Here is a 27,576-nt window from a genome sequence, read left to right as displayed (position 1 = left end):
TCACATGTTCTCTTTCGTACTGCATTTTGGGCAGTCATCAATTCCACAGGACATACTTTTTTCTTTTTCTTTTCTTTTCTTTTTCTTTTTTTAAGATGGAGTCTCTCTCTGTCGCCCAGGCTGGAGTGCAGTGGCGTGATCTCAGCTCACTGCAGCCTCCACCTCCTGGGTTCAAGCTATTCTCCTGCCTCAGCCTCCTGAGTAGCTGAGATTACAGGTGTCTGCCATAGGACAGACTTTCTGTGTTTAATTGCAAGGGTTGTTAGTAGGATTTGTTGAGACATTAGGCAAGTTAAATCTTGAGAAGAGCCCATCCTCTGAGTAGGAAGAATGCCATTCCTGAGAACATTCTCAATGAAAGGTCCATGAAAGAGATAGGACCCACAAGAGAAATAATTAAATGATGATGTTCTTTCAGGGATTATCCCATTCTTCCAGATTGCATTACTTCTTTTCCAGTGAGCTTCATAGGTTCTTCAGTATGTATCATTTTGAACTAAAACGAAGGCATCTAATTAGGCGGAAGGATGAGAACTTCCTATTGCAAAGAAAGGTATGTTTCTATTGCAAAGAAAGGTATTTGTGATCAGAAGTGTTTGTGATGTCATGGTGCAAACAGACTATAAAGCACGTTGGGCCTTGAGAGGACAGCATCCCTAATTACCTGGATAGAGACATGGAACTAATGTTAGTAGTAACACTGTTCCTCTGGCTGGGTTATTCCTCTCTGTACACATATGTATGCATATAATAGAGATAATATAAATTTATAACCACATATATGTACATATATATGGAAAAGGGAATATATTTCATATGGACCAAAGAAAAACATTTCACCAAATTGTCATTATTGATTAATTCAGCATGAAGCCAGCAGGCAGATATGCACAAAACTAAACACTACATTTGCTTTTGAAAAACAAAAAAAGGTTTTAAATGTAATCACTTGAAGGATGTTTTTTAATATTAACCCACACCAACCTGCTTCCTTTTCTTAAGAATAATACACTTTAAAAAAATCTGTTGTGCTTTGAAAAAAAGAGTAAAACTTGCTATCTTCTAACTCCATTTAGCACTACTCTTGATTCCTTTTTATATAACAATAACTTGATCCTACTCAAAATACTTGGCACCTTTAGTGACAGAGTGGAATGTAAGAACACTTTAACAGATTTGAATGTGAGTAAACTCCAGTAGTTCTGAAATGAAGAGGTAGAGTTTTCAGTTCCTTATTCAGAGTTCACAGAAGATAAGAATACTGGGATTAACACAATAGACTCCCCTTCATTACACCTGGCTGAATAAAGCAATTATCTGTCTATCAAGACTAGCAACTTGTGCAACAGCATTAAGAAAGGGTGGATGGATAGGTGGATAAACGCTATTCCATTGGAAAGCGGTGCTGATATATGAGGTAATCCTTTGAGTTTAACTTGTAAAAACTGTTTTATTTTGGAGTTTATATCATGTTACCCTTGCAGCTTAGAGAGAAATGATTTTTCAAAATATTGTTGACTGCATTTTTCAGTTCCTTACCCATCTGAATTTTATTAGGGGGGTTATTTCAAAGACGTCTCTTGTTTAATCATGTTTAAACAATCTGTTTAAGACCTGTTGTGTAGATATAAACACAATAGTCCTTTAATGTCGTAAAACAGACTTCTGACAGACATAGCACGTAACAGACATGCATCCATTATTGCTTAAGCTGCTGTTCCTTCCATGCCTGACCTGAGAGGGTAACCACAGAGCTCAGCGGAAAGCGTTCACTGGTTAGAAGACATTGACATGTGCCTATGCGCTGTATTAACGTCTAGCAAGCAGAGAATTGCAGAGCAGCATACAATTGAAGAGGTCTTAGACTAGATTAAAACTAAGTACCTTAAATCTGTTTTAATGGCTGTGTTTACATCTCCTTCTTCTTCATTCCTTTAAAAAAAGTAATCAGGTTTTGCAGGCGTTAAGAAAACCACCTCTTCTTGCCAGCTGGACTAGGTCCAGTTTAAGCAAGAAATTCTCCCCCTCCTTTCTTCTGTCGTTTTCTTTTTTCTTCCTCTGTGATCTTCTCTGCCATTCAGCACAGCAAGACCAGGCTGTGGGAGTTGGCTGACTTTTTCTTTGGTTATTACTTTTTAACATTTTCTTCCTGTTACAGAAATGAGAAAATTGAGAATGATGTTCTGCTGCTGCAGCAGTGAATGTCAAGACAGGAGCCGTTTGCCTTTTTAATTACATCTGTGTAGTGTTTCTCTTTGCTTAAAACACACTCTGTCTCTGTTTCTCTGTCTCACTCGCTGTCTCACATAAAATATGCACAAAACCATCATAATGAAAGAGAAACAGAAAAGATCGCATGCTAAGGAAATTGAGCCAGGATCCAGGAATTGCGTGACAGTCTGTTTGTAGACTAGTTGTCACTGCACCCTTTGAAGAATAATGCCATCCATGTTTAGCTGGATTGGCAAATAAACAGTGATGCTTTTTGTTCAGCTACGAAAACTGCTATTTCCATTGCTGAAAATGTTACCGCTAAAAAAATCTTTACATCTCTCAGTGGGGTCTCTATAAGTGCTCGAAACACAAAGAACTGTGGTATGTGTGAACATATTATAGAAAAAGAAGGCAAAGAAAATGTTTTTGGAACTAAAACCCTCAAGTTTTACTAAGTTTTGGAAGTGAAGTGTAGACATAGAGAAAGAGATTTTTTGTTCATTTCCCGTAACGTCAAGGGAGAGATGAAGATTCACAGGGTCCAGGATGGTGTGGATGTTGAGTTGTAATTAGTAGGAGAACAACTGATAAAACGGAGTCAGAGAGACTGGGCGTAATGTAATAACATCTTTGAAGTAAGCTTCTGCACTTTTTCTTAATGTGTCCTTCTGGTCTCTTTGCTCCACGTTTCCTTCTTCCTTCCCTCAGTGGCAGCCTGGTATAGGAAAAAGGAGGCTCAGGCCGTTTAGGGGACTGCCTCCCAGTGTCGCTGCCTGGTTCCATGACTTCAAAGCTAGTCTCGGTATTTTCTGGGCATTAATTATTTTTCTAAAAGGAAGAACCTGGTCTGATGAAATCTATATTCTCTTACAACTCTGAAAAATCCTAATTCATGTAATTGTACTTTGAATTGGAGTAAGAAGGGATGGAAGCATCCTTGGAAATAACAGGCAAACAAATTTGCGTAGTAGGTCTGAAATGAGAAAATATCAGTAGATTTGTCATAAGGAAGCATAGTGGGTTAGAGGTGTATTAGGACATGAGAGAGGAGCTACAGCGAAGTTAGCCAGGTTCCCTGTTAGCTCTTTTTTCTTGCCTGCAAAAAGTATTACTTCTCATCTTGTATATTTCCATGATGCTTTTCATCTGGTCTTTTAAAAAAAAATTTTAATCCTTCTTTGCTTCTTACCTCCTATAAAGTTTCTTTTTCTTCAGATGTCTCAAGTTTTTTTAGTCCATTATCTCAAGAAAAGGGATTATACTGTAAGCACGTGTTTATTATAATGTATTCCCTGAAGTGTGACTGATACTGGCATAGCCTGATATCTGTCCTTTCTCCCAGACACTGTATGCTTTGATTGTTGTGATTCACCACAGCCTAAAACCTCAAAGTTATAAAGGAACTTGCATTTATAGACATTCAAATTAACATCATACAATTCTTTTATTTACTAACGTATTTATTCAAAGATCTTGAGTTCTTCAACCCTTAGAAGCCTAAATTTTGAAAGAAGCAGGCCTTCGCGTTTCTCTCACACACATCTAATTGTATTTAAAAATGACTACCTATGAGATTGAGATAGTGAACTTTATGTCAGTGGTCTAAATGGGTGCCTTTTAGTATTAAAAGAAAGCAAATTCAACTTTTAACATTTTTTCTATGAGCTGGAGTCCCTAGAATATTTCTATGGAGTCTATGGCTTAACCATGTAATTATGTCTCTTGAGTAGATTATATTTTTCTTCCCATAATTATGTTTCACCCAAGAGACTGGAAAGGCTTCAGACCTCTCGGTTGAAATTGTTCTTCCTCTCTTCTCTCTTGATAAACGCCGAGTCCTACATGCCTGACTCTGTTTAAGAGCTGAAAGGGGACTCTTGAAGATATGTGGTAGTGATTATGATTTTTTTCCTTTAGAAATTGGTTTATATATTAAGAGGGGCCCTTAGAGAGAAGCTTCGTTAGCTCATTTTTGAAATGCCATCAGAGAGGAATCTTCTGGAAGCAGATTTGTTTATGATCTGTGGTCCTCTGTCTGAAGCCACACACTAACATTGCTCTAGGGCTGTCTCTACTCACGAGTTATCCTGTGTCATATTGCATGGCTATTAATTTCCAGCGGCTCAAAGGGCTAGAGGCCTTAAACATGAAGACAGTTTCTTAGCCCATTTCATTATTCTAGTCCAGAAATAGTTTTTGACCTGAATCAGACAGTGCACTCTTAGGGAAAAAGATGACTCAGCAACCTTTCCCAGCAAAGATTATAGACTCATCAGTTTTACTGTGGGAAATGTTTCCCAATAACCAGCTTCTTTTTTTTTTTCTTTTTTCTGTCCTCTTTGTCTTTACTGGACAAAAGTACAGATAATTATAAATTTATCCATGTTCTTATTTATTAATTCAGCAGTCATTTGTTGTGTGACATCTCTGTACCTAGTCTCCAACTTCGTGCTAGACATAAAACGTGACACCTATCTTTAAGGGGTTCTCAGTCAAGTCTAGGAAAATCTAAAATAACAGGGTTTGAAATGTTGTATCATTATTTTATGTCAATTCATAGTAAGTGAATGCTTACTGGATGCCTACCGCACCTAAGCACAACCACATGTAGTAGACAAAACACAGTTGTAGTTGCCCTGAGCTTGCTGGGATAGAAATCAGAGGGATCATCAAGGCTTTTGAGACAGGAAGCACCAGAACAATGTGATGACCAAGTTGAGCTTGGAAGGGATTTTGCCAAATGGAGTTGTTGGGGAGAGGGTGTTCCAAGTGGAGGGGACAACTTGAGCAAAGGCACAGGGTGTATTTGGACTGTCGATAGACCAGTGTGAGTAGAGCACAGGCTGGGAGCAGTACAGTTGTAGCCATTGGAAATGAAAGTGACAACGCATTTTGCGACCATATTTTCCAGGTCCTTGTTTGCTGGGCTCAGGGGGCTCTATTTAATTCAGTAGACAATGGAAGACAATTGAAAGGTTTTGAGCAGGTAAGTGACATGAATGTTAGGATTTGTGGGCAGAAAGAATTTCAGAAATCATGGAAACTAGCTCTTCATTTTTTGGTAGATGAGGAAACTAAGACCAACAGGGTTCCATTTTGGTGCCCTTCCAAATATGCCAGGCTGCTCCTCTGTTGTATTAGCCACAGGCCAGAGGTTAGGAGGGTTCTAGTAGGGGCCCATTCCTGAAGAAACTATAGAAATGGGCTGGAGTGGATGATGGGGGTCTAGGAAAGGAGGTGACAAAGATACGCCTACACTGGATTTTGAGCCTGAGAGACTAGAAAATGATGATAATGAAAATAAGGAAATCGGAGGAGAAGCTGGTTGGGATGGTTTGAGGAGGAAGGGAGAGGCAAAGGGCTTAACTAAACATTACAAGAGTATATAGGTCTTTGATTTCTAGACATTCACAAACCACCAGTGAAATGTAGTCATTTGAAAGTAAACAGAGGAGCAGACTTTCACTTTTCTCCATAGTATTTTCATTTTTACATGTATGTAGGAATGCAGAAAATCAAAGTTTTTTAATCTAAAGCCTCAATAGTTACAATAAAGTATGTGGATGAGAATTTTGTGTGGCTTCCCTAAGAACGTACTTGAGTCTGTGTAATCTTCTTTGTGCTATTGCTTTTGCTGAAAACCATCGACTGAACTCCCTAAGATACAGTAACGCTCATCCTTAGCAGTAGAAATGCAACAATTACATGTGGAATGCAATCATGACTTTAAAATTAGTCAACCTGAACCCACTGCTTCATGTAGCACTTCTAGGATAGATTAGAAGTGAAGGATCTCATTATTTTTTCCAAAACTGCTGTGGAATAGCAGCTCTGTGGACATATAACCAATTTTCTCTGAGAAATAGTAATTCTGATACAAGTCCTCTCCTCTCTTCCTTTATACTCCAGGGATCATTGTCACAACATTCTGAAACTGTTATATCCTGTGGCTTGAGCCCTAGAGTATTGGACCAGACTTTATTCAATCGTATACTTGGTGACAGCAAAATTAGCTCATGTCTCCCCAGTCACTCCTCTCTTCCAGTGAAGTCTGAATGCATGGTGGATGAGGCTCCTGGACTGCCAAAGTGTGGTTTTATTCATCAAGAGAGGTATCTTTTCCTTTTTTTTTTTTTTTTTTTTTTTTTTTTTTGAGACGGAGTTTCGCTCTTGTTGCCCAGGCTGGAGTGCAATGACGCCATCTCGGCTCACCGCAACATCTGCCTCCCGGGTTCAAGCGATTCTCCTGCCTCAGCCTCCCGAGTAGCTGGGATTACAGGCATGTGCCATCATGGCTGGCTAATTTCGTATTTTTAGTAGAGATGGGGTTTCTCCACGTTGGTCAGGCTGATCTTGAACTCCTGACCTCAGGTGATCCACTCGCCTTGGCCTCCCAAAGTGTTGGGATTACAGGTGTGAGCCACTGCGCCCAGCCGAGAACTGTCTTTAAAGGGCAGATTCCCACAGGTACCGCATAGCTTAAAAGAATTAATGCATAGTAGTAAGACTAGAGGTATAAAGTGGTTTGAAGAATGGTGTGTATCTGTTTAGACTGATATCACATACATATATAGATATGTGTATATATGTGTGTGCATGTTTGTGTGTGTATGTATGTGTGTGTGTGTGTGTGTGTGTGTGTGTGTATATATATTTAGCATCATCTTGTCTCACAAGATATTTATTGTCAGGTTTTCATCCTTTTTCTTCCAGCTAACTTTCCTTGTTTCTTCTCTGCTTATCAAAATCCTACTCAGCCTTCAAGGACAGCATCATGATCTTGTCAGTGACGGTTTTCTCTTTCCCCTTAGTCAAAATAAATTGTTCCCCTGTACTTCCTATAATACTTAAATACTTTTAAAATTTTTTGTTACGAAAATTTCAAACATAAAATAGAGATTATATTGAATACAATCCTATCTACCCATCACCTTTTATTTATTTTTTGGCGTATTTCCTCACCTACTATTTTGCCCAAATATTTTAAAGCAAATACTGGACGTCAGGATATTTAATCCCTAAATATATGTTAGCCTTTCTAAATAAGAAGGACATTTTTCTACATAATCACAGGAAGTACCACTTTCTTAATATGTAAAAATAGTTCATATTCAGATTTTCTCAACTGATCCGCAATCATGGCATTTTAGTGATTGCCCTCCCCACAGTCTTTCTTCAGTTATATTTAATTGCTTTCTTCCCCACTAGACTGTGAACTCTTTGAGGGCAAGGATATTGTCTTATATATTTTTCTATCCCTTCCTCACAATACCTAGTGAGGCTTGCGTGTAGTAGATAACCAGTACACATTAGTTGCACTAACTGATCCAAATATGGACATGGTACTGATTCCTTATTGATGCTCTATTACAGATCTTCTTTTAAACTTTATTTTATTTAAAAATTATGTTTTCATGATACTTAGGATACAAGTAGATACGTAAGGAATTTTTAAAATCAAGTCAAAATACTACTCCAAAAAGATGAGCTTCCAAACATCGTGCCCTAGTGATCAGCGGAATGACTCTGCTGTGCCACGTTAGGGTAGACTGGGCATCCCATGGCACACTCTTCATGAAAGGTGCCTTGTTTTGTTTTTTGTAAGTGCATTTTGACATTCTTCAGGGTGCGCTGACTGGTGCAGTGCATCAGGTTGTGGATATAGTACAGAGAATGTAAGGTTCTGGCTGGGGAGCCATGTAGCTCTCCGAAGTCGTTAAATGTTTCTCAATCAACTTTCATAAAAATGGGCAAAATGCGTCACATCACACAGAGTCAAGTTTACTTTCGTAGTGCACAGACCACATTTTCAGAGTCTTTGTGTGCCAGTTTCAGATGTGTGATTTTTGAAAGCAGAAGTTATAATGGTAGTGTTACTAACTTTCATTATGGGTAGGGCACAATGGGGTGATTCGCTAGACTGTGGCTTAGGGACTTAACTGTTTCTCATTTGTCTTTGCTCTAAGGATGTGTGAATGCTGTGACCTTTTGATTATGCTTTCTTCTTGTGCCCCTGAATTTATTGCAACAAAAGTCATATTCAACTAAACACACTCAACTTTTTGAAAGAAATCTTTTCTGGAAACCACTTTTTTGTTTTAATTTTAAATTGATTTTGATCATGATTTCCCCTGAATGACTGCTGCTGAACTATTATGAGCTGAAATAAGCTGGTTGGCAATGGGAGAGAAAACAGCCCCGGACCAGCAATCAGGAAAACTGAGTCTGGTCCTGCCACTAACTATATAACTTTGGGTAAGGCACGTCCCCACTCTGGGTCCTCATCCATAAAAGAATATATTACTCTACACTTTAGAGTCTAAATGATTTCTATAGCCCTTTTCATCTCTCTGATTCCCAGTGACTTTCAACAATGCTTAAGATTTACAGTGAAAGCAAATAGGATTTTCCAGAAAGAAAGCAAGTTTTCACTTAAACGAACGTCCTTCAGTAAAATTTTGTAGGAAGCACGAATAAGGGCTTGTCTCTAGAGAAAGGTTTTGCCCACTAGATTCACTAGATCGTCAAACAAGAAGAACTTTTTTGGGGAAAGAATATGATATATATAATATGATATCCTGGACCAGAAAATTTTCTTTCACTCAAGGAATTTATCTAAAAGAGGAGAATATTCATTCATTCACTTATTGCATAAATATTTACTGAGCACCCACTGGGTAGCAGGCACTGAACTAGGTCGTGAGTTTACAGCTGTAAACAAGACAGAGGGCTCATTCTCATGAGACTTACAGTCTTACAGGAGAGACAAAAATAAATACACAAGATAATTATAGATTGTGGTGACTGCCATAAAGAAAATAAAGAGAGGGTGTGCTCAAGAGGGTGGGAACCTATTTTGGTTATGGAAGACAGACAAGGCCTCTCATAGGAGGTGGTGTTCGTTCTGAGGTCTAACGGGTAAGAGAGAGTGGGCCCTACAAGGAATCAGGGAGGAGCACTTCAGGAATATGGAAAGCTCTTGAGATGGGAAACTGAAAAGGAGACAAATTTTCAGCTGCCCAGAGAGAAATGCTACAGTCTTAGGCCAAGGTTATGTCAGTAGAAATGGAGAGAACTGAATTGATTTGAGATATAGCGTTGAGATAGAAATGACAGGGCTCATCGGTAATGGATTGAATGTGGAGAGAGAGAAAGATAAGGAGAAATCAAGGAAAATGTCTAGGCTTTTGGCTTAGGAAACTGAGTGGCTAGTGCCATTTACTGAGATGGGGGACTATTAGAAATAGGATTTTTTTTGTAGGGGAGAATAAAAAAATTCTGTTTTGAATATACTGCATGTAAGATGCCTTTGGAACATCCCAGGGAAGATGTCAAGTAGGCAGTGGAACACACAAAGCTGGAACTCAAGACAGAGGTCAGGGCTCAACCCAGAAAAGGGGGAGTCATTGGTATAAATAGGTGGTATTTAGTGCATGAGATTGAGATCACCTTGGGCAGTGGTTCTCAATCCTGGCTGCACATTGGATCATGTGGTGAACTCTTGAAAAAAAAGAGACCTTTTCCCTGGGTACCACTATCAGAAATTCTGATTTAATTGATCTGATATGGGGCCTGGACATCCATATGTTTCAAAACTCCCTAGGGAATTTTCTTATTCAGCAAGGATGGAAGGATTCTGGGAGAAAGTTCAGCTAGAGTAGGGATCCAGGACTGAGCATTTTTACATAGAGTTTCAAGTATAATACAGGAGTTTTCCATTCTTCATACCCTTCTCCTGCTTGGAAGATCTACTCCTTGGCCCTTTAGATGAGGTTTAGTCCTCACTGCTCTATGACATAATACCCTGTCCTTGACTTAGTCAGTGTGTCCTTGGTCTTCTATGTTCTTGATTTCTGAAGGAATTGGGTGCTGGAGATTTAAGTACACCCTCTTTCAGCCCATCATTCGAGTGTTACCCTGATGTGGTTTAGTGGTAACAGGTATTTGTCATAGTTGAAATATGAAGAACGTGTTTGGCTTTTGCTCTTCAATGTACTTTGTTCTTCAATGTACTTCATACATTATGAAGAGTGCATTTTGTTGTGGTTGCAGTGGTGGCTGTGAAGGGGCAGATATCTACAAAGAAAAATGCATATGTTTTTGTGTGTGTGCATCTGCCGATAAATGTTTCCTGAATTATTCTAGGGTGCCTGTAGATACTTGGAAGCACTCTTTGAAGATAATTTCCAAAAGGTCATTGAGGGTTTTAAAATTTCACCTGCTTTAAAATTTTTCACACTTACCAGTCCTAGCCTAAGTCCTTTATTTTTGCCTGCAACTTCTTATTACTCCTGAAAGCACTGGGCTGAGAGAAAGTAAAAATGTACTCACACATGTACAGTCTGGGCTCACATCTCATACAGCCTCTAGGAAAACCTAATGAAAAGGCTATAGAAAGCAGAGGCAAAGCTTATTCAATTTTCTTATGACCCATAGCCCATGTAAAGTCTTAGTGTATAAAGGAACCATGCAAGATCATGTAGCCCTCCCCTCAGTCCTCAGGGAACCTGCCATTCCAAAAATATGGCCTATTAAGAAAAATAACTTCCAGGGACAATTCCGTAAGCTTTCTTGTTAATGTTTACAGCTGTATCAACACCACACCAATACTATGTGTGTGTATGTGTGTGTCTGTGTGTGTGTGTGTGAGTGTGAGGCACAGACTCCATGGATCTGTGACAAGTACTATATAATTCCCTAATTGTGAAACTAGTTAGACCCAACAAGATGTACGGATGGAAGTTTTGTGAGTTAGGCTACAGCCGTTTGTTTAGGGTAATGGGTGAATTATTAACTTTGTAATTGAATCCTTGTTGCTACTTCTGCTTATGTGGAAAACCACCTTTGGCACCTCACTGGGCTTAGTTCTTAGGTGTCTCACTCTATATGATCTGGATATTTTCAGTCCTCCATGGCAGCTGGAAGAGGAAGGGAAGAGAAAGCTAGAATACCAGCATTGATGGTGCCACACGATGAATGGAAAAGCTCAGTCACCTCTGACCAGGGCTATATCCTCGTTGAGGCTGAGCTAGTCGGCAGCCGAGGACCATAAGCTAGTTATTCTACCTCTGCAAAACTCAGTCACTTCATAGGTGAACACTTTACTTGCCAGGGTCTAGGAGCTGTTTTGGGTCATCTCTAAAAGTCCTCTAGGGAGCTAAAATCTATTTGTAATCTGTATACAAAACAGTAATGGTGGGGAAAACAACCGTTAACAATGAATTTCTCTAATTTTTCCTGTTCATTTTTCTCCTAGGTCTAGTCCCTCTGTTATAGCAGATGCCCAAGATCTTGCACTGGCAGGAAATAGGGTGGTGGGTGCATTTCAGTTAATGGGTCTAGTTGGAACACGTTTGGCCGTGGAGACAGCTACACTCATATTACCAAGCCTTGGCTTCCTATCTGTTTTCTTTGGGCTGGGTAGGCAATGAAAAAGGAGACAGGAAAATGCATTTTGGGGCAAATAAAATAAGGAATTTGTCTTACGAAGACAGCTTATAGTTGGGAAATTCTAATATTCAATTTAACCCTATCCTGATACATTCCTCTTGTTCTGTATTAAGTGGAAGCTAAGACGTTTGCGTTACCCGTAGAGTAGTGAGAAACTCTCATGCTTGAAGGCTTGTCATAAACCTTCTTCATGGTTTTTTCCTTTTATGGATGCCATTCTAATTCCCTTAGTTTCTCTTCAAGGGGCAAACTCTTAATCCCATCATCATCTTGGCGGCTCTTCCTCGAATCAGCTTCAGTCACTTAATAGTTATACTAAAATGTTGGGGCAGCACCCTAGGGCCTCACTGGCACAGAATCTGGAGGAAGGAATCCACAGTCCATTTATGTTTCTCTATTAGGCATTGCATCTGTTCCCAATAGCACCACCCTATAGATTTACTCTACTATGGCACACCCATATTCAGATGCTTTTGTGTTATACTTGCACCAAGACACTAGTATGTCTTTTGTTAAGAATGATTTGATGATTTTTAAGAAGTCTTAATACCTTGGTTTATTTTAATTTTGTGTATTTCTCTAATACTCAGAATTTCCTTAGGTTTTAGACTTGAATAAACTGGTAGAGAGATAGAAAGGTTCCCCCCCGCCCCCCAGATAATGAATTGTCACAGTCACATGTTTACTCAAAGAGTATATTTCAGCTTCTTTTCCAAAACCACAGTAGTGGATTTAAAATAAAGAAGCATTATCTCTGATTTAACAGAGTTTATTATACACTTTCCAGCTCTGGCATATCACAAAATATCCAGATTCCTCGAGAATTTGAGTTTCCCTGCTTACATTTCTGTTTTTTCATTTCTTAGAGGGGTTTAGGTTTGAGTTTTAATTTTCCAGAAAAGAGTCTTAGTAAAGAGTAGTTGTAACGTTAAAGAAAAGTCACCATGGTCTTCATGGAAATTTCCCTTTGACAAATGTGTTTGTCTGTGTCTCTGCTCCAGCTTTGTGACATTGTGGCTAACATGCATGGACTCTCTGAACTTTCAGAGGGGATTTCCTCCATCATGAAACAAGCAAACACCCCCAATACACACCTCTCCTGTTTTTTTTTTTTTCCTCACTGAGAAGACCAGAGAAGGCGCCTAGTGTCCGGCCTCTCTACTGATGCTTGACTCCAAGTTGCCCTCTGAGACCTCAGCTCTCCATTTATAAAACACAGCTAGGAATGCTGGCCACTAGATACCGCTCATAAAGCAATTTGAAATGGAAGGCATTATGTAGACACGTCATTATAAATATTAATATTGATAATTCCTTGGCTTAAACTCCCAGTTTGTATGTTCACATATCTATTTAGCATGATCAATTGTTCAGCTAATTAATATGCTTTTATTTTATGATTTGCTATTTCCAGGGCACAGACAGAAGCTTGATGACTCTAAACCTAGTTTGTTCTCTGACCGCCTCAGTGATTTAGGGCGCATTCCTCATCCCAGTATGAGAGTAGGTGTCCCGCCTCAGAACCCACGGCCCTCCCTGAACTCTGCACCAAGTCCTTTTAATCCACAAGGACAGAGTCAGATTACAGGTAAGACAGATTCATAGGTTTCACTTGCATAGACGCTGGCAGGCTGGGGGTGAGGGGCTACCAGAGGAGATGTGTTCACTTCAAAACTCCTGGAGCTGTGAAGCGGCTTATTTTTAAAGAATCAAGACTTGAAGACACTGATTTCTTCTTTTTTATTAAAAGAATTATAACATTCAATAACTTGGGGATAACATTTTGGGGGATATTTCTACTAATGCTCTACTCTGCAGCAATCTCAGTCTACACCCAGGTGGAATGGTAATAATGCACTTTGGGAGAATGTTTATTATACATTTCTATATTGTATCCAGGTGGTGCAGGGGATAACATCACACCCTTACTATTAGAAAATTAGTGTTACCGTCTCAGATTTGGGCTTACATTTCTTGCATGTGTAACTGTTTCATTAAGTCTGCTTAAAAATTGCCCAGGGCGAACAGGAAGCCTTGATTGGTAGTTATAAGGCAAGGTCAATGAGTGACTCATCAGGCACACAGAATTCACTTCTGATTTACGTTTAGCTCTGGTTCCCCATTCGACATTTCTCTTTATAAATTCTAGTCAGCTACTTACTTTACCTTTCTTCTGAGAAATTAACATCGGCGTTACATTACAGACTAATCATTCACATTTGGTGCATTAAGATCCCCAACTCTTTTCTTTTTGCCCCACTTGTGCAAACACAGATTTATTTAAAGACTAGTTTGAAAATTTTTAGCTTGTGATGACGAGAGTGTATTAATTATTATAAATCTTTAATTTACAGATAAAAGTATTGAGAGCTGAAAGGAAGTTTACATGTCATCTAGTTGCTATCATTGGTAGAGGTGGACTAGAATAGAGGGAAAGTAAGTCAAAACAAAATGTGTAAGAAGCTCTCAACATGGATCTTTTTTATGGTTGGATTTTTGTTTATAGTGGTTAGGCTCGAATGTTCTTAATGGTCTCAAAACATAATTGTTTATAAAAGGAATGACCTATCTCTTCTTCTCTCCTGCCCATATTATGTAAATGTATTCTTGGATAGTTACTTAGAGTAGGTTTCACTTTCTGTGAGTATATGTATTTTAGTCTGAATGTATGAGTTTGCATGAGTGTATATTTTAAAAAATAATATAGAATTATAAAAATCAAACATCTAAACACTAAAGATAACCAGATATCTGCATTAAGAACATTATTGTCCTTTGAAGAATGGCCATGTTTTAGACTATATAAAACTTTAAACATTGATATGTGGGATTGGAAAGTCAATGTGTTCACTGGACATATGTCTTTGATAAAAACACAAGAGTAAAATTCACACTAACTTGTGAATTTGAAGCTTGTAGCTATGGGTGCTACTGCATTTAAAGTAGTGGACTTGGAGACTATAAAAGGTGGGAGAGTGGGAGGTGGGGTGAGGGTTGAAAAATGACCCATTGGATACAGTGATCGCTGTTTGGGTTATGGGTTCACTAAAAGCCCAGACTTCACCTCAATGCACTATATGCATATAAGAAATCCATGCTTATACCACCTAAACATATGTAAAAAAAATAAAGTAGTAGACTTTAGATTATTCATTAAGGCATATAATAGCTTTCCTTTTGTCTTTATAGTAATCCTTAGACTGTGTGTGTGTGTGTGTGTGTGTGTGTGTGTATGTTTGTAGAAGCAAATGTGGATATATATATACACATATATATATGTTTATATATGATTTGTAATGGATTTATGATGACTAATAAAAATATATATAAATATATGTTCTATGATTTGGCAACCACTGGCTTTTTAAATGTTTAACTTCTGTATTCTAATCATTATTTGTCTGCTATTTATGTTGTTAATGACTAATGCTTTAGAAATGGCTTTTGGAGCCTGCATGTTGCTAGATTCACTTAAGAAGATGTTTCTCTCAAGGCTTTGTCCTTAAATCTAAAAATGAGATCATAAAATAGATCCAGAGGACATTTTAGAACCTAAAGGTACCTTAGACACCGTGAAACAAATGGCTGGAAAAATTGTGAAGAGGATCTGTGTTTTAGCGGCATCCCCACCTAGCAGATATGCATGCAGAGAGTGAGGCTCAGAGGAGGTGTGGGGCTTGCCTGTGCCACAAATGCATCTGAGCAGATTGGGAGTGTGGCCACCTCCACAGGCCTGGCCCTCCTCCAGTTGTCAGCTTCTCTTCACCCTCCCTGTTGGGAGGCTCAGGAAGTTAAGCTTCTTGTCTGCAGTTGCACAGCGAGTTACTGGCAGGCCAGGGAATACATTCACTGGATATATTTCTGAAAACGAAAATATAAAACAAGTTAATTTCTAGGTACTGATAGCTTCTTGGAATTTTTATGAGTATTAGTGCTCTTCATTTTGGGATTATAGTAGTAATAGAATTGATTTATAGACCAGTCTTCTTTTTTTTTCAACATCCACTAGGTATTGGACCCAACAACTTTTCTCAAACTTTCCAAATTTCCAGATGTCCACATACATACTTGTCACCCCAACCACTCTTGGCCATGTGAGCTTTCTTTAAATGTTCCCATATTGTGAGTAAGAGAACGCCCGTATCTGTCCATAACCAAGGAGATGCAGTGTTCTACTGTGACCCAGTTTTTAAAGGAAAGCCCAGGAACATCTGGAGCAGCAGCAACGTGAAAATGAATTGAATAGATTTAATTTTTAAATCTCTGGATTGGCCGGGCGCGGTGGCTCAAGCCTGTAATCCCAGCACTTTGGGAGGCCAAGACGGGCGAATCACGAGGTCAGGAGATTGAGACCATCCTGGCTAACATGGTGAAACCCCGTCTCTACTAAAAAATACAAAAAACTAGCCGGGCGACGAGGCGGGCGCCTGTAGTCCCAGCTACTCGGGAGGCTGAGGCAGGAGAATGGCGTAAACTCGGGAGGCGGAGCTTGCAGTGAGCTGAGATCCGGCCACTGCACTCCAGCCCGGGCGACAGAGCGAGACTCTGTCTCAAGATAAATAAATAAATAAATAAATCTCTGGATTGACTTCTCTGTTTATTGAATAAAGTATTATTTGGGACCTACCCCATGTAGCAAACTTGGTATTAGGTAATATGAAGAGAGAAGAAAAGCACTCTTCTTAGTTATAGTTGAAGAGATAGTTATCCTCCCTAGCCCTGGCATACCACATCCTGTGCCCCAACTGTAATACCATTCCTGAGTACACGTGCTTCTCTCTGTACCCCTTTACTCAGCCGTGCATCTACAGTAGTCTCTGTCTGCTGACAAGATTCCACCCATCCTCCAAGGCTACTATGTTATCTTCTTCAGGAAAGAGTTCTGGAACCTTCATCCAAAGGCAGTGTATCCATCCTCTAAGCTTTAGTTAAGATTGCCTTCTTTTAAGGACACTGTATATTCACCTTTTCTACCCTGCTAGATTGTACATTCTTTGAGGGATTTATTACAGGGATTTATTTTCTTTTGTGGCTAGCCCAGTGGCAGTGTCTCACTAAATGTGAATTATTGAAAGTTCAGGTGAGAAGAAATCAGTGCAGTCAGGGTTGAGAGGATATCATATCTGTCTTAGTAGCATGAACTCTTCTAATTTCCTGTCCCAGGATGTCATTGTTCCCCAGTGATGGGCAGCAGCTTAAATCACATTTCAATAAAACATTTACATAGTTAAACCGTTCGGTTTTATTCCAGTTTAGGGTTAATGTAATTGCATGACTAAATTTAAATTCTTGCCTGTAATGGATTTTGTAACTTCTTTGCAATATGCCGTATCTGCATTTTAGTTCGTGTAATACTTTGGACAAGAGATTTGTAACAGGAAGGGCCCAGTTACTTCTCTGTGATTGGCTTGCTACTCTTGATATCTCAAGCTCTTACCCCAAAACTGTAGATAATGATCATGGCTATATAGTCCCCTCTAGTTCTCCCACTTGCCAAGATAAAAGGCAGAGATGCCTTTAAACTCCCAGAAGAGTGAAATGAAATTAGCAACCATAAATTGAGGAAGTCATAAGCATTTAGTGTTTCATAGTTCACCTTTTCCAGTGTCTCTTGCAATTCCTAGGGCCAAAAGTTCTAGCCATGTGGTGGCTAGAACCTAACTGAAGTGGTTTCCACCTAACTTCAGTCTGATTCTGTGTTGCCTCCCTGGTGTCTTTGCAGTGCGTGTCTGATGGTGATACTTTGTGGAAGTCTTTAATGGCTGGTGTTCAGCTGAAGGCCCAGGGCCTCCCCACAGCTTCCTGGGGAAGTTGCTTCCTCTAGACCTCTTCTTATCATTCAGACATCTGCTGCTTGTCTCTAGGTGCCAGGAAACTCCTAGTCTGTCACAAATGTTCACTTCTTTTGATTGAGAAAGTGGCGATAGCGGTAGAGTCAGGGTATGATGTTGGGAGATACTGCTTAAGATATCTTTAAACTCATTATCCTCTAGATGGGTCCGCTACACCTAAAAAATAATGCTGATCCAGGCCCTTTGGTTTGGTAGATTGGGACGTTCATCTCACTTTTAGGGTGGGCGATGTGCTGCTATTCTGTTATTCACTCTTTCAAAAAATACTTCATGAGTGCTTGTTATCTGCCGGGCATTGATGCAAGTGAGTGAGAGAATTGCAGCTTCTGCTCACAAAGAGCTTATATTTTAGTGTCAGATATAGTCAATAAATAGGTAAATAAGCATATGTACATGATAATCTCTGTTAATAATAAATGCTGTGAGAAAATGAAATAGGATAATTGATAGATAACAACTTGGGGAAGGAAGGAACTAATTTTGATTGGAAAGTTGAGAAAAGCTCCTTTGAAAAGCTTTGAAGATCTGTGAGGAATGACATTTCAGGCAGTAGGAAACTCATGCAAAGCCTAGATTATGGGGAGTTTTGGGGCCACAATAGTCGCTTGGGTTTAGTTCTGACTGCAGTGGGGTACCAGTGTAGTGGGGATGTGAAGCAAGGGAATGACATTATGTCATTTACATGCATAATAAAACCTGTTTGGAGGCTGTTTGAAGGGACCATAACGGGCTAAAGAAAGAAGCAGAATTATGTTCAGGAAGCTGCTGCAGTAGCCCGAGAAAGTTAATGGTGGTAGCAATGGAGATGGAAGGACAATGAAGGATTCTGAATACTCTCTTTTTTTTAAGAGAGCTCACAACTCTCGCTGACGGTGAGGGGAAAATAGGACTTCAGAGTTTTGGCCTGGACAATTGGAGGATGGTGGTGCCATTTACTGATGTGGGGAAGACTCAGGGAGGATAAGATGGAGTGGGGCTGGGGAGCTCAGAGAAGCAGTTGGGTGGAGAAAAGAAGATGCTAAGAAAGAAGAGACTCAACATTCTCACTCCTACAGTGGCTCATAAAACTGTCTTTGCAGACACCCAAGGGGCTTCCCTTCTCATGATTCTTGCTAGTTTGCAGGGTTCCCTTTCGTGATTTCCTTTCTCCTTTAAAAGCAGCTCTTGGTTCTTTTGAGTCTTGGTTGTTTTCTAAGCACTCAATGAAAGTTGATTTTCCCTGCATGTAAATGCTGGAAGGAAGTGCACGGGACATTTTTTTCCTTGGTTCAGACCCCTCTTTGCCCTTCACTCAGGAGGAGATTCTGGACACTTCTGCACGGGCTGCTAGATATTCCATCATGCTATTTATTGTGGCTTTCTCCTTAGCAATTCATTTGAAGTTTCACTTGTTTTTTTTTAATTTTAAATTAGTACGTTATTGTATTTCATGCTTTTTTCTTTGCCTAGACACTCTTCCTTGTTCTGGCTTTCCAAACACATTTTTATTGTTTCTTCAAAACTCAAATCAAATGCTGCCACCTCTGTCAAGCCTCTTCCAACCTACCCAAGCAGAGTCGAGTCAGGCTCCCGTGCCACCTTGTACAACCCTTGATTATATCTTGTTCCATGTGCTGATGATTACTGTTCACATGTCTGTCTCCTCCATCAGACTTTGAACTTTTCCAAGTCTAGAGTCGTGTTTTATCCATCTTTGTGTCCCCCATTGTCTTACACAGTACCTGCTCACTACCTGACTTTTGGTTGGGTGATCAATGAATAAATGGGTCACTGACCTCTTCAGGAAGCGGCACCCACCATTATCCTAGCCGTAATATTTTTCTAGTGTCTGTTTGATTGAATTACTGTTAGTTACCATTTATTAAATGCTTATCATGTGTCAGGCATTGTTCTAATGAGTTTAACTCATACATTCCTCACAACAGCTCTATGAGATAGGTGGCATTATTATGGAAACTGATGGTAGAGAGGTGGAATAACTCACGCAAGGTCCCACTTACTACTAGTAAGTGGTAAATACAGGAATTAAAGGCAGTTCTCCATAGCTCCATGGCCCTGTGTACTTACCACCAAGTACTCTTGGGAAGCTGAAATGTACTTTATCGTGGCTCAGCTTCCTCCAATTTCTGTATGTCACTTTCATTTATGCAGTTCTTTACCATTTACAAACCAAAGGCCTAAAACAATTCTAAAAGTGTATATTTCACAGATGGAAGAAATCGATTCTTGGAGAAATGACTTGCTGGAGGCCATTTCAGCTATTACAGTTGACTGTGAGTTCCGGATTCTTAACAGGCAGTCACCTTCATCCCTATCAAGTTGGGCTTGTTGCCAACAGTCTAAATGACATGTGTCCTGCAGGACTAATTTCTTTTTCTTCTGTCCGTTAGACATGATTTAGGATACTTAGAATATTTTCATAAAAGGGAGTTAGCATTAGGAATATCTGAATTATACTTTAAAATGCAATATAATCATTTAAATGATTAGATTCCAGTTATGTAAGGCAGGTATTTAAGGTAAAAACCACTTGCCAGACATCCTGTCTAATAATAATCTTATCAGCAGTTACTGTGGCTGAAGTGGTTTCCATCTAACTTCAGTCTGATTCTGTATTCCCTCAGCAAACAGAGCTCCTTCAAAAATTAAGGGAGCCTCAGCCATTTAGGCCAGTTGGTATTAGGCTGTGTATATGTTTGGCTGTCCTGGGATTCCACTGTGCTTGTCCCAAAACATTTACTAGTGTAATCCTTTCAGAAATCAGAAAGCACAGCTGAGTTGCATGTGTCTTAAGTTACTGTTGTGTTCAAGTGCTGAGTGACCACATGATTCTTTAATGTGAAACAAGTTGGGAGACGAAGTGGGCCTGGGGTGATGGTGACTGTGAGTGTGAGGGCGAATGGACCCCTAAGAAGCTCAGTGACTGTTGGTGAGCAGGAAGAATGACAGCAGGGTACCATCAGTGTGGGTGTGGAGGAGAGTGGGAGTCTAGTGAATTCTCAGGCTTCACAGCCACTGTGGTCCTGCTCACTTGTAGGCAACTTGTGTCAAGGAACTGAAGTCACTGCATTCAAAGACAGATTGTTGGAAGTGGTTTTCTTTTACTTTGGTGGTGCAGTGTTGTAATTTCTGAAGTTCCTGGGAAGTTTTGTCCCAGCCTCATCCTTTGAGATCATTCAGGTGCGGCAGTTGGGTAAATTTGCTGCTGCCTTGCACATGTGTGAACAGGGCATCTCTGTATAGGAGGTTGCTAGTCACAATCCTTATTTTTAAAAAGGGCTCAAATCCTGTGTGTAAACACTGTTTCATATTGATTCTGCTCTGGCAGCCACCTTATGAGGAAGAGTAGACTTTAGGTGCAGGCTGTGCTAGCTTTAAAGAATGAAGCTGCCTGGGATTCTGGGAAGGGCTGGTGGTCAACCCGTTATGTTGTTGCTTAGCCTGTTAGCAGTATCCACAGATGAGCTTCTTAAAGGTGCTGTGTTTGGATTTCTGTCTGTTGGCGTTCCATTATTAACTGAAGATGATCTGACTTTATTATGCTTTTAGAAAAGTAGAGAGGGTGATGTTCCTGGAAAATTAACTTTTGTTTCAAAAGTTGTCTTTGTAATTTTCTTCTATCTGGGAATGTAAGATGCATAGTTAACATTTAGTTGTGATAAGAAGAGTTCATCTCCTATATAATGCTTCATTTTATCCTTCTTCCCCGAAACAGTTCCATTTCTAGCCTGTCCTTAGGTCTCCATGCAGAGGAAGTCTTGGTTTCATTCTCCTGTTCTTTTCTAACACATCATCTTTCTCTTTTTGTTTTATATTTAGTTTTAGTTTTATATGTATAGTATATATACATATATGTGTATACCCACATGTATGCATACGTATCCCCTTTATTAGTTGTTTAGGGTCCTTTTTTTGCCCCATTTTACCTTTTGTGATGGACTGTGGGCAAAAGGATCAGAATAGGAGATTAACGTTGAAGGAAATATTAACTTAAGGGGTAACCCAGCAGAGGGGCAAGTTAGGCATGCACTTTATACAAAGATGCCCTGGTGGTGTATTTTCACATTAAATAATGGATATGCACTTACGGCTTCACACAGAGAATTGGTGTACATTGACTATGCAGTATTAATAGCAACAATAATATATTATAGATATGATCAGTCTAAAAAGTGTTTTCATTTTATATGCAAAAGTATTCCAGGAATAGAACTGTATGGCACTACTCCCAGTTAGGGGCATCAGATTCTTTTTAGGGCTTTGTTTATTGTAATAAAGACTTACTTTTTAATGGTTTGAAACAATTGGTTTTAATAGACTTAAAAAGACAAGATTTAACAGAAGAGTCAGATTGTGAACCATATAGTGAATATGAAAACTGAGGTGCTAGGAGATTTCTGAACTCCTCAGAGCTGAAATTGGAAATCTGTGTCTTAGGAAGGTGAAACCTGACAGACAGTTTTAGGTGGGGAGTGGGTGAGGGTGTAGGGGGAAAGATTTAGAATGAGAAATGTTTGGAGCTATTGCCAGGGTGAATGATGGGAATGGAAAATGACTTTGGACGAGCATCTCTGAGGACCCAGTGAGGGTAGAGATCATGGGAAGAGCCAATTGGCACGATTATGTGATTCTCTCCCGCAGTGGTTGCAGTTTGTGACTAGGAGTGGGCTAGGCTGTGGTGGGCCGTCTGTCCCTGGGACTGGGTAGGACTCAGTACAAGACAGGGGAACAAGGAAGATGTTGAGCCACTTTCCCATGTGGAGGAATGTCTTGCAGGTTGGTAGATAACAGTAAAGATGAAAGAACTTCCAAAGAGGATTTGACCCATTTTGACTGGGAAAATGAACATCAGCCGCGTGGAAAGGTTAAGAGGGACTATCTGGGGAAATCCAAGTGTTTGTTCAGGTGGGAAGGAGAAGGAGTGTCATCTGGAGAGGTTGAAGGTAGATGGGCACTCTTAGCCATCCTTCAGCCATTCCTCATATGACCGATGGAGGTCCCACACCTTGCCCTGTCTTCTCCAGTGCTCCAGCCTGACGCTGCCTCTTGAGAACACAATCCTCTAGCTATGCCTGACCAGGTCAAGTAGAGCTCTACTAATGTTCTGTTAATATATCCCAAGTTTGTGTTAACTTTTCGTTATCCCATCACATTGTGGCTGTCAGTCAATGAAAAACTCTGCTCTTGGATCTGGCTCCCCCATCCTGTCTTGTAGTTGACAAAATGCAGCACTGTACTTTTGCTCTTATTTCCTTTCATCATGTTGCTTTCACCTCCTCTTTCCATCCTGTAGGGTTGTTTTATAGTTCTGATTCTTCTTGTGTTGTGTTGGGTTATTCCTCACAACTTTGTCTCATCTTGAAGCTTGGAAGGTCACTTCTAATCCTTCAAGACTTTGGTGAAGATGCTGGACAGAAATAAGACTGTTGTGCCCTGGATTATGCCACCATATACCTCTGTCTAAACTGACCATGATCTATATATTAATGACCACTTTCTGCCAGTCTTTTTAACTAGCTATAAATTACTTAGGGATAAGGCATATATCTTGCCGAGGTCCAGATATGCAAAAGACAGATGAGCTGCCTTCTAGGAGACAGTTTTTTAGTGAACCCATTCTGCTTTCTGATAGTCACTGTGGGATCAAATGTGAAAAGTTCTTTGCACATTGGCTATTGAAAGTGTTGTTAGTGGGCTGCAAGCAAGTCAACACCAACAGTGGCTCCAAAACAACTTAGCTTCAGCAACTTAGATTTTACCAGTAGCAATGCTGTTTTCAGTATAAGATAAATGGAATAAGGGAATGTAAAACCTAGTGTATTTTGTGTCATAAACTTTAAAGACATTATCTTCAAGTAATTTAACAGCTGTCATGTGGAGTAGTAATCCCAGAGAGCAAAACTAAGATTAGTAGTGATTGGAGTTATAGGGAGGCATATTTTAATCTAAGGAAGAACTCTTTAGACCCTGCTCCATCAAGAAGCAGCCCCTTGAGTACTAGGTACCTGCATTTTTGGCGTGTTAGGGGATATCATTTATCTTGGAGCAGAGACTTGAATTCATCTAAAACAGCACACTGCTCTCCCTTATCTCCTTACCTCTCTTGGGCCTTAATTTCCTCTTACGCATGTTTGTTCTGCTCTTTCTATGTAAGATCATCCTTTTTGATAGGGAAGATTAAATCAAAATAGGGTTCGGTAATTTTCCTTTCTAAATTTCGTTAATAAAAATTATGCCCATTGTTCTTGATTTGGCACATAATCACATCATCTGGGGAGCTTGTTAAACATACAGATGCCCAGGCTCTATCCCTGAATTAGAAGGTGTGAGGTGGAGCTGGCTCAGATCACTCCCAGCTGTAGGCCCAAGGCAGGCCTATTACTCAAGGCTCACCTTACCCATCCAGAACTCATCCTGATCCAGCCTGAGGCCATCTCAGGAGCCTCGCCCCCATGATCAGAGGTTGTGTGGAGGCAGCTAAGAGCCTGAAGCCTGAGTGCAGCCCCTGGGCTCCACCCCTGTGTCCATTCCAGCTGCTGTTTTCTCTCCACACCCTTTCCTGCACGCCTGGTCCTAGATTGGACTTCTGCCCTGTTTCTGTTAGGATGCTGCCCGAGGAAGATTTTAAAAATGCATGTCTGATTATGTCACTCTATACCTAAACACCTTCTAAGGTGACCTGTTGCACTTAGGATAAAGATTAAAATGTCTAGCATGGCCTAGCAGGGTCAGCACAGCCTGACTCCTCCCTGCCTGCTCTCCATTCTCATCTCATACTATTTTGAACCTTTTTCACAGTGCTCTAAACACAGGCCTTCTATCAAGTCCATAAAAAAAAAAATGATGCTGCCTTCTTCCCAGGAGCTGGACGCAGGCCTAAAGCTCTCTTAACCTCCCCTACTCATCTTCTAGACTTCTGCTTGTCATTCATGTCATTCATGTCAGCTTAATATTTACTACCTTAGAGAAGCTTTCCCTGATGCTCAGTGTGGTTGGAGTTCCCCCGCTGTACATTTTTATGGTACCATGAACATCTCTTTTTTAGCATTTACCATCGTTATATGATTATTTGATTAGTGTCTGTCTCTCCTACCCAACTGTAAAACTCCATGGGACCAGGAATTATGTCATAAAACTCCATAGGACCAGGGAGTAGGTCTATTTTTATTCAACATTAATATTCTAAGTGCCTAGCACAATACCAGAGTAGATAGATACCTGATAGTTTTTTTTTTTTTTGAATGAATGAATGAATGACTGAGAGACAATTACTAGAACGATGGATATAATCATCCATGTGACATCAGGTATCACCATGCCTGGGACCTCCTATAATACTCCAACTGCCATATCTGATTCCCTGGATGTTGACATCAGCCCGATTTGAACCTGAATTTACCACACCCAGTTCAATACTATGATTCGAACTAAGGGCCTCTCTCCCTTGCCAGCATCACATCTCAGTAACATTTCAAGTTCTTGTCCCACCCTTTTGTATCTCATTTCCTTCCCCCTTCTGGCTTTACCATTGAGATTCAGGCTATGCCAAGGCTGAGAGGCCAGGACAGGTGTGACATGTGGTATAGCCCCTTTTTTCTTCTATTAGATTTTTTTTAAAACAAGAAATGCCCAGCCTTTTCTGTAAGACAGTTATGATCCCTATCCAGCAAAAGTTGGTGATACCTAAGAGCGCTTCTCATCACCTTGTCTTAACAATGCAACTTCCTTCTGGTTTTTCTTTAACATTTTATTATAGGATATGATATCTTAGGTTATACATATCATTTTTCATTCTCTTCCCTGCTTATTGTCTCCTAAGTTTACTAATTCTCTCTTCTCCCATTGTGTGTGTTGTAATTTAACCTATGGTCATGCCTGGTGTACCCTATGTAGCCTCCAGTTTTAACCAGTTTGCTGCTTTTTTTTTCCCTCAGATTTCCTTGTTTAGGTTCTGTCACATGGATCTGTCTCCTGCCAGATGATTCTGGGAGCCACCAGATCAGCTGGAGAAAGCCCTTGGTGGGGACGATAAGGGGGGTCCGCACCTTACTCTTGGGGCTTCTCAGTGGACATGAGCCAGATGCTCTGTGATGGCAGGTGCTGCACTGTCAGCTACCTTTCATAGCCACCCCAAGTCAGCTCTGCCTGGCTTCAGTCATTTCTGATGCCGTTACAGTCTCCAGAAAGGACTGAGGGTTGGGAGCTCACTCTTCTGAGTGGTTAGCATCATAGCATTTGTAGCTGGAAAACATCTTAGAGATAACCCACCCCCTCCCATGTTACAGGTGAAAACATTGAGACCCAGAGGCTGTAAATTATTGGTCCACGGCTGCACAGTTAGTGCCAGAGCCTCCAGTCTACGGCTCTTCCTATGCTTGGAGGAGGCCGTTTGTTTGCAAACGGTTTCCTATTAGTCAAAAGAACCAGAAATGAGTGGAGAAAGTTCATTCTAAAACTCCAGTCTAGCTAACAGGGTTATTAGAAAAGACATAGAATTTAATGTTTCATAGTTAGTGTAGATTGTTTTGAAACGGGAATCTCTGTATGTATGAATGTGTGTTTGTATAAGTGTGAGTATATCTGTATTATGAATGACAGTAATATGACAGAAATAGTTTAAGATAGGAAATGGTAAATCTGCCTCTCTGTGTTAGGATGATTGACCCTGGTAGCAATTAAGAGGCATAGTTCTAAGCTAGTAGACTCTGTGCATCATTTTCGACACTCCCGTTTTCTCAAGAAATATTTGAGGTTTACACAGCCTGATTTGAGTACTGATTAGGGTGAAATGGGTGGAGGATAAGGGGTGAGATTGTGGAGATCTTTGTACCCTGCTGCCCCAGTATGGCAGGTATTCCCTGCAGACAGCTTTGGCAGAATCACTGGCTGTCGTGGTGTCGTGTTACACAGAAGCCTGCTGGCCACAGGAACAGGAAATAGCCTTTTGTATGCGGGTTCAGGATTTGCTGCCATTGACTTGTTTCCTCCCGTCTGCATGAAGTTCAGCACCCTGTCCCTGGTGTGCCTTGTTGTGAGCAATTCCTAGGAAAGCAGATCCTCCTTCACACCCACACATGTTTAACCAAAGTGTTTACAGAAGGAGCCCTGCTAATAGCAGCTGCCTTGTTTCCAGCGTACCTTTGGGCTTTCAGAAAGCTCTCTGCCTGCTCTGCTGCCCCCACTCAAACTTACTCATTCAGAAGAAAATTGGACATGTTTTCCCGGAGTCAGTTCATTTTCCTGGGGTGCTTTTATTTTTTTTTCTTTTCTGCCCTCCTCCCTTCTTAGTATGACTCCAAGTGTTTAGGGTTCAATTATGCAGATGTGAAATTTGGCTTTTTAGTCATTTGAAAGTATGGAGACTCTTAGAGCCCATGACTCTTTAGCTATCACTGTAGGAAGTGCATGGCCACCCCCTTGTTGTTCCCCATACCAGTGATTGTGCTTCAGAAGCTGTGGTCCTGCTCAAAGAAGACAGCTTGCTTTCCTCATCTCCACAGGTTTACATAAATGGTTGTCTCCATCTTTGCCTGATGAAAGACAACTTGAGACAGATGAACCACCCCTCTCCCAATTAGCATTTTTGAGCACCCCCTGGATACGGTTGCCTTCTGTACTTTTATGTTTTGTGGTTTATAGAATGGAAAGCAGATGCAACTGCTCTCCGAGAAGTCTAAGCTGAAGGAACACCACCCTAGAAGGAGAACTTATAAAATCGATTCTGACATTGGTGCTCCACGGTTCCTTTCCATCTTTAGAGCGTTTTTAAAAACACCATTCTGTGCTTGTGACAGACTTTGCCCCTCGGCTGAAACACATGATGAAGGGATTCCTTATGTCAGATGACTGGCTCCTTTTTACGGCTTTCAATGGCTTCTACCTGAGACAGAAAAAGGGAAATTAGCCCGAACTCTTAAAAGCTAGATTTGGTCTACTCTCATGGAGGAAACCATGATTGCTTCTGAAAGTGTGTTGTTGCAGATCTGAGGGGTCCAATAAATAGCCTTCCCCTTATTCCTGGTGGTGGTTCTTAGTGTGCTTTCTCTGCACTGGGGACCCC

At 40.4% G+C, this 27,576-nt stretch overlaps 1 protein-coding gene across 6 annotated transcripts in view; it reads left to right on the top strand.

Moving 5' to 3' along the window:
- Positions 1–27,576, top strand: part of RUNX2 (RUNX family transcription factor 2) — a 242,607-nt gene that overhangs the window by 170,451 nt on the left and 44,580 nt on the right. For 5 of the 6 annotated variants that reach the window (XM_017878096.1, XM_017878094.1, XM_017878092.1 and 2 more), the window contains exon 6: positions 13,079–13,252. The exons of the other annotated variant lie outside the window; for it this stretch is intronic. In XM_017878096.1, coding sequence (XP_017733585.1) covers positions 13,079–13,252 — 174 coding nt within the window. The remainder of the gene's footprint in view (positions 1–13,078; positions 13,253–27,576) is intronic. 6 annotated transcript variants of the gene reach the window in all.

This window comes from Rhinopithecus bieti, unplaced genomic scaffold (assembly GCF_001698545.2).
Source record: "Rhinopithecus bieti isolate Rb0 unplaced genomic scaffold, ASM169854v2 scaffold_9981, whole genome shotgun sequence".
NCBI lineage: Eukaryota > Metazoa > Chordata > Mammalia > Primates > Cercopithecidae > Rhinopithecus > Rhinopithecus bieti.
The sequence above is the reverse complement of the archived record's forward strand: the minus strand, read 5'-3'. Positions and strand labels throughout refer to the sequence as shown.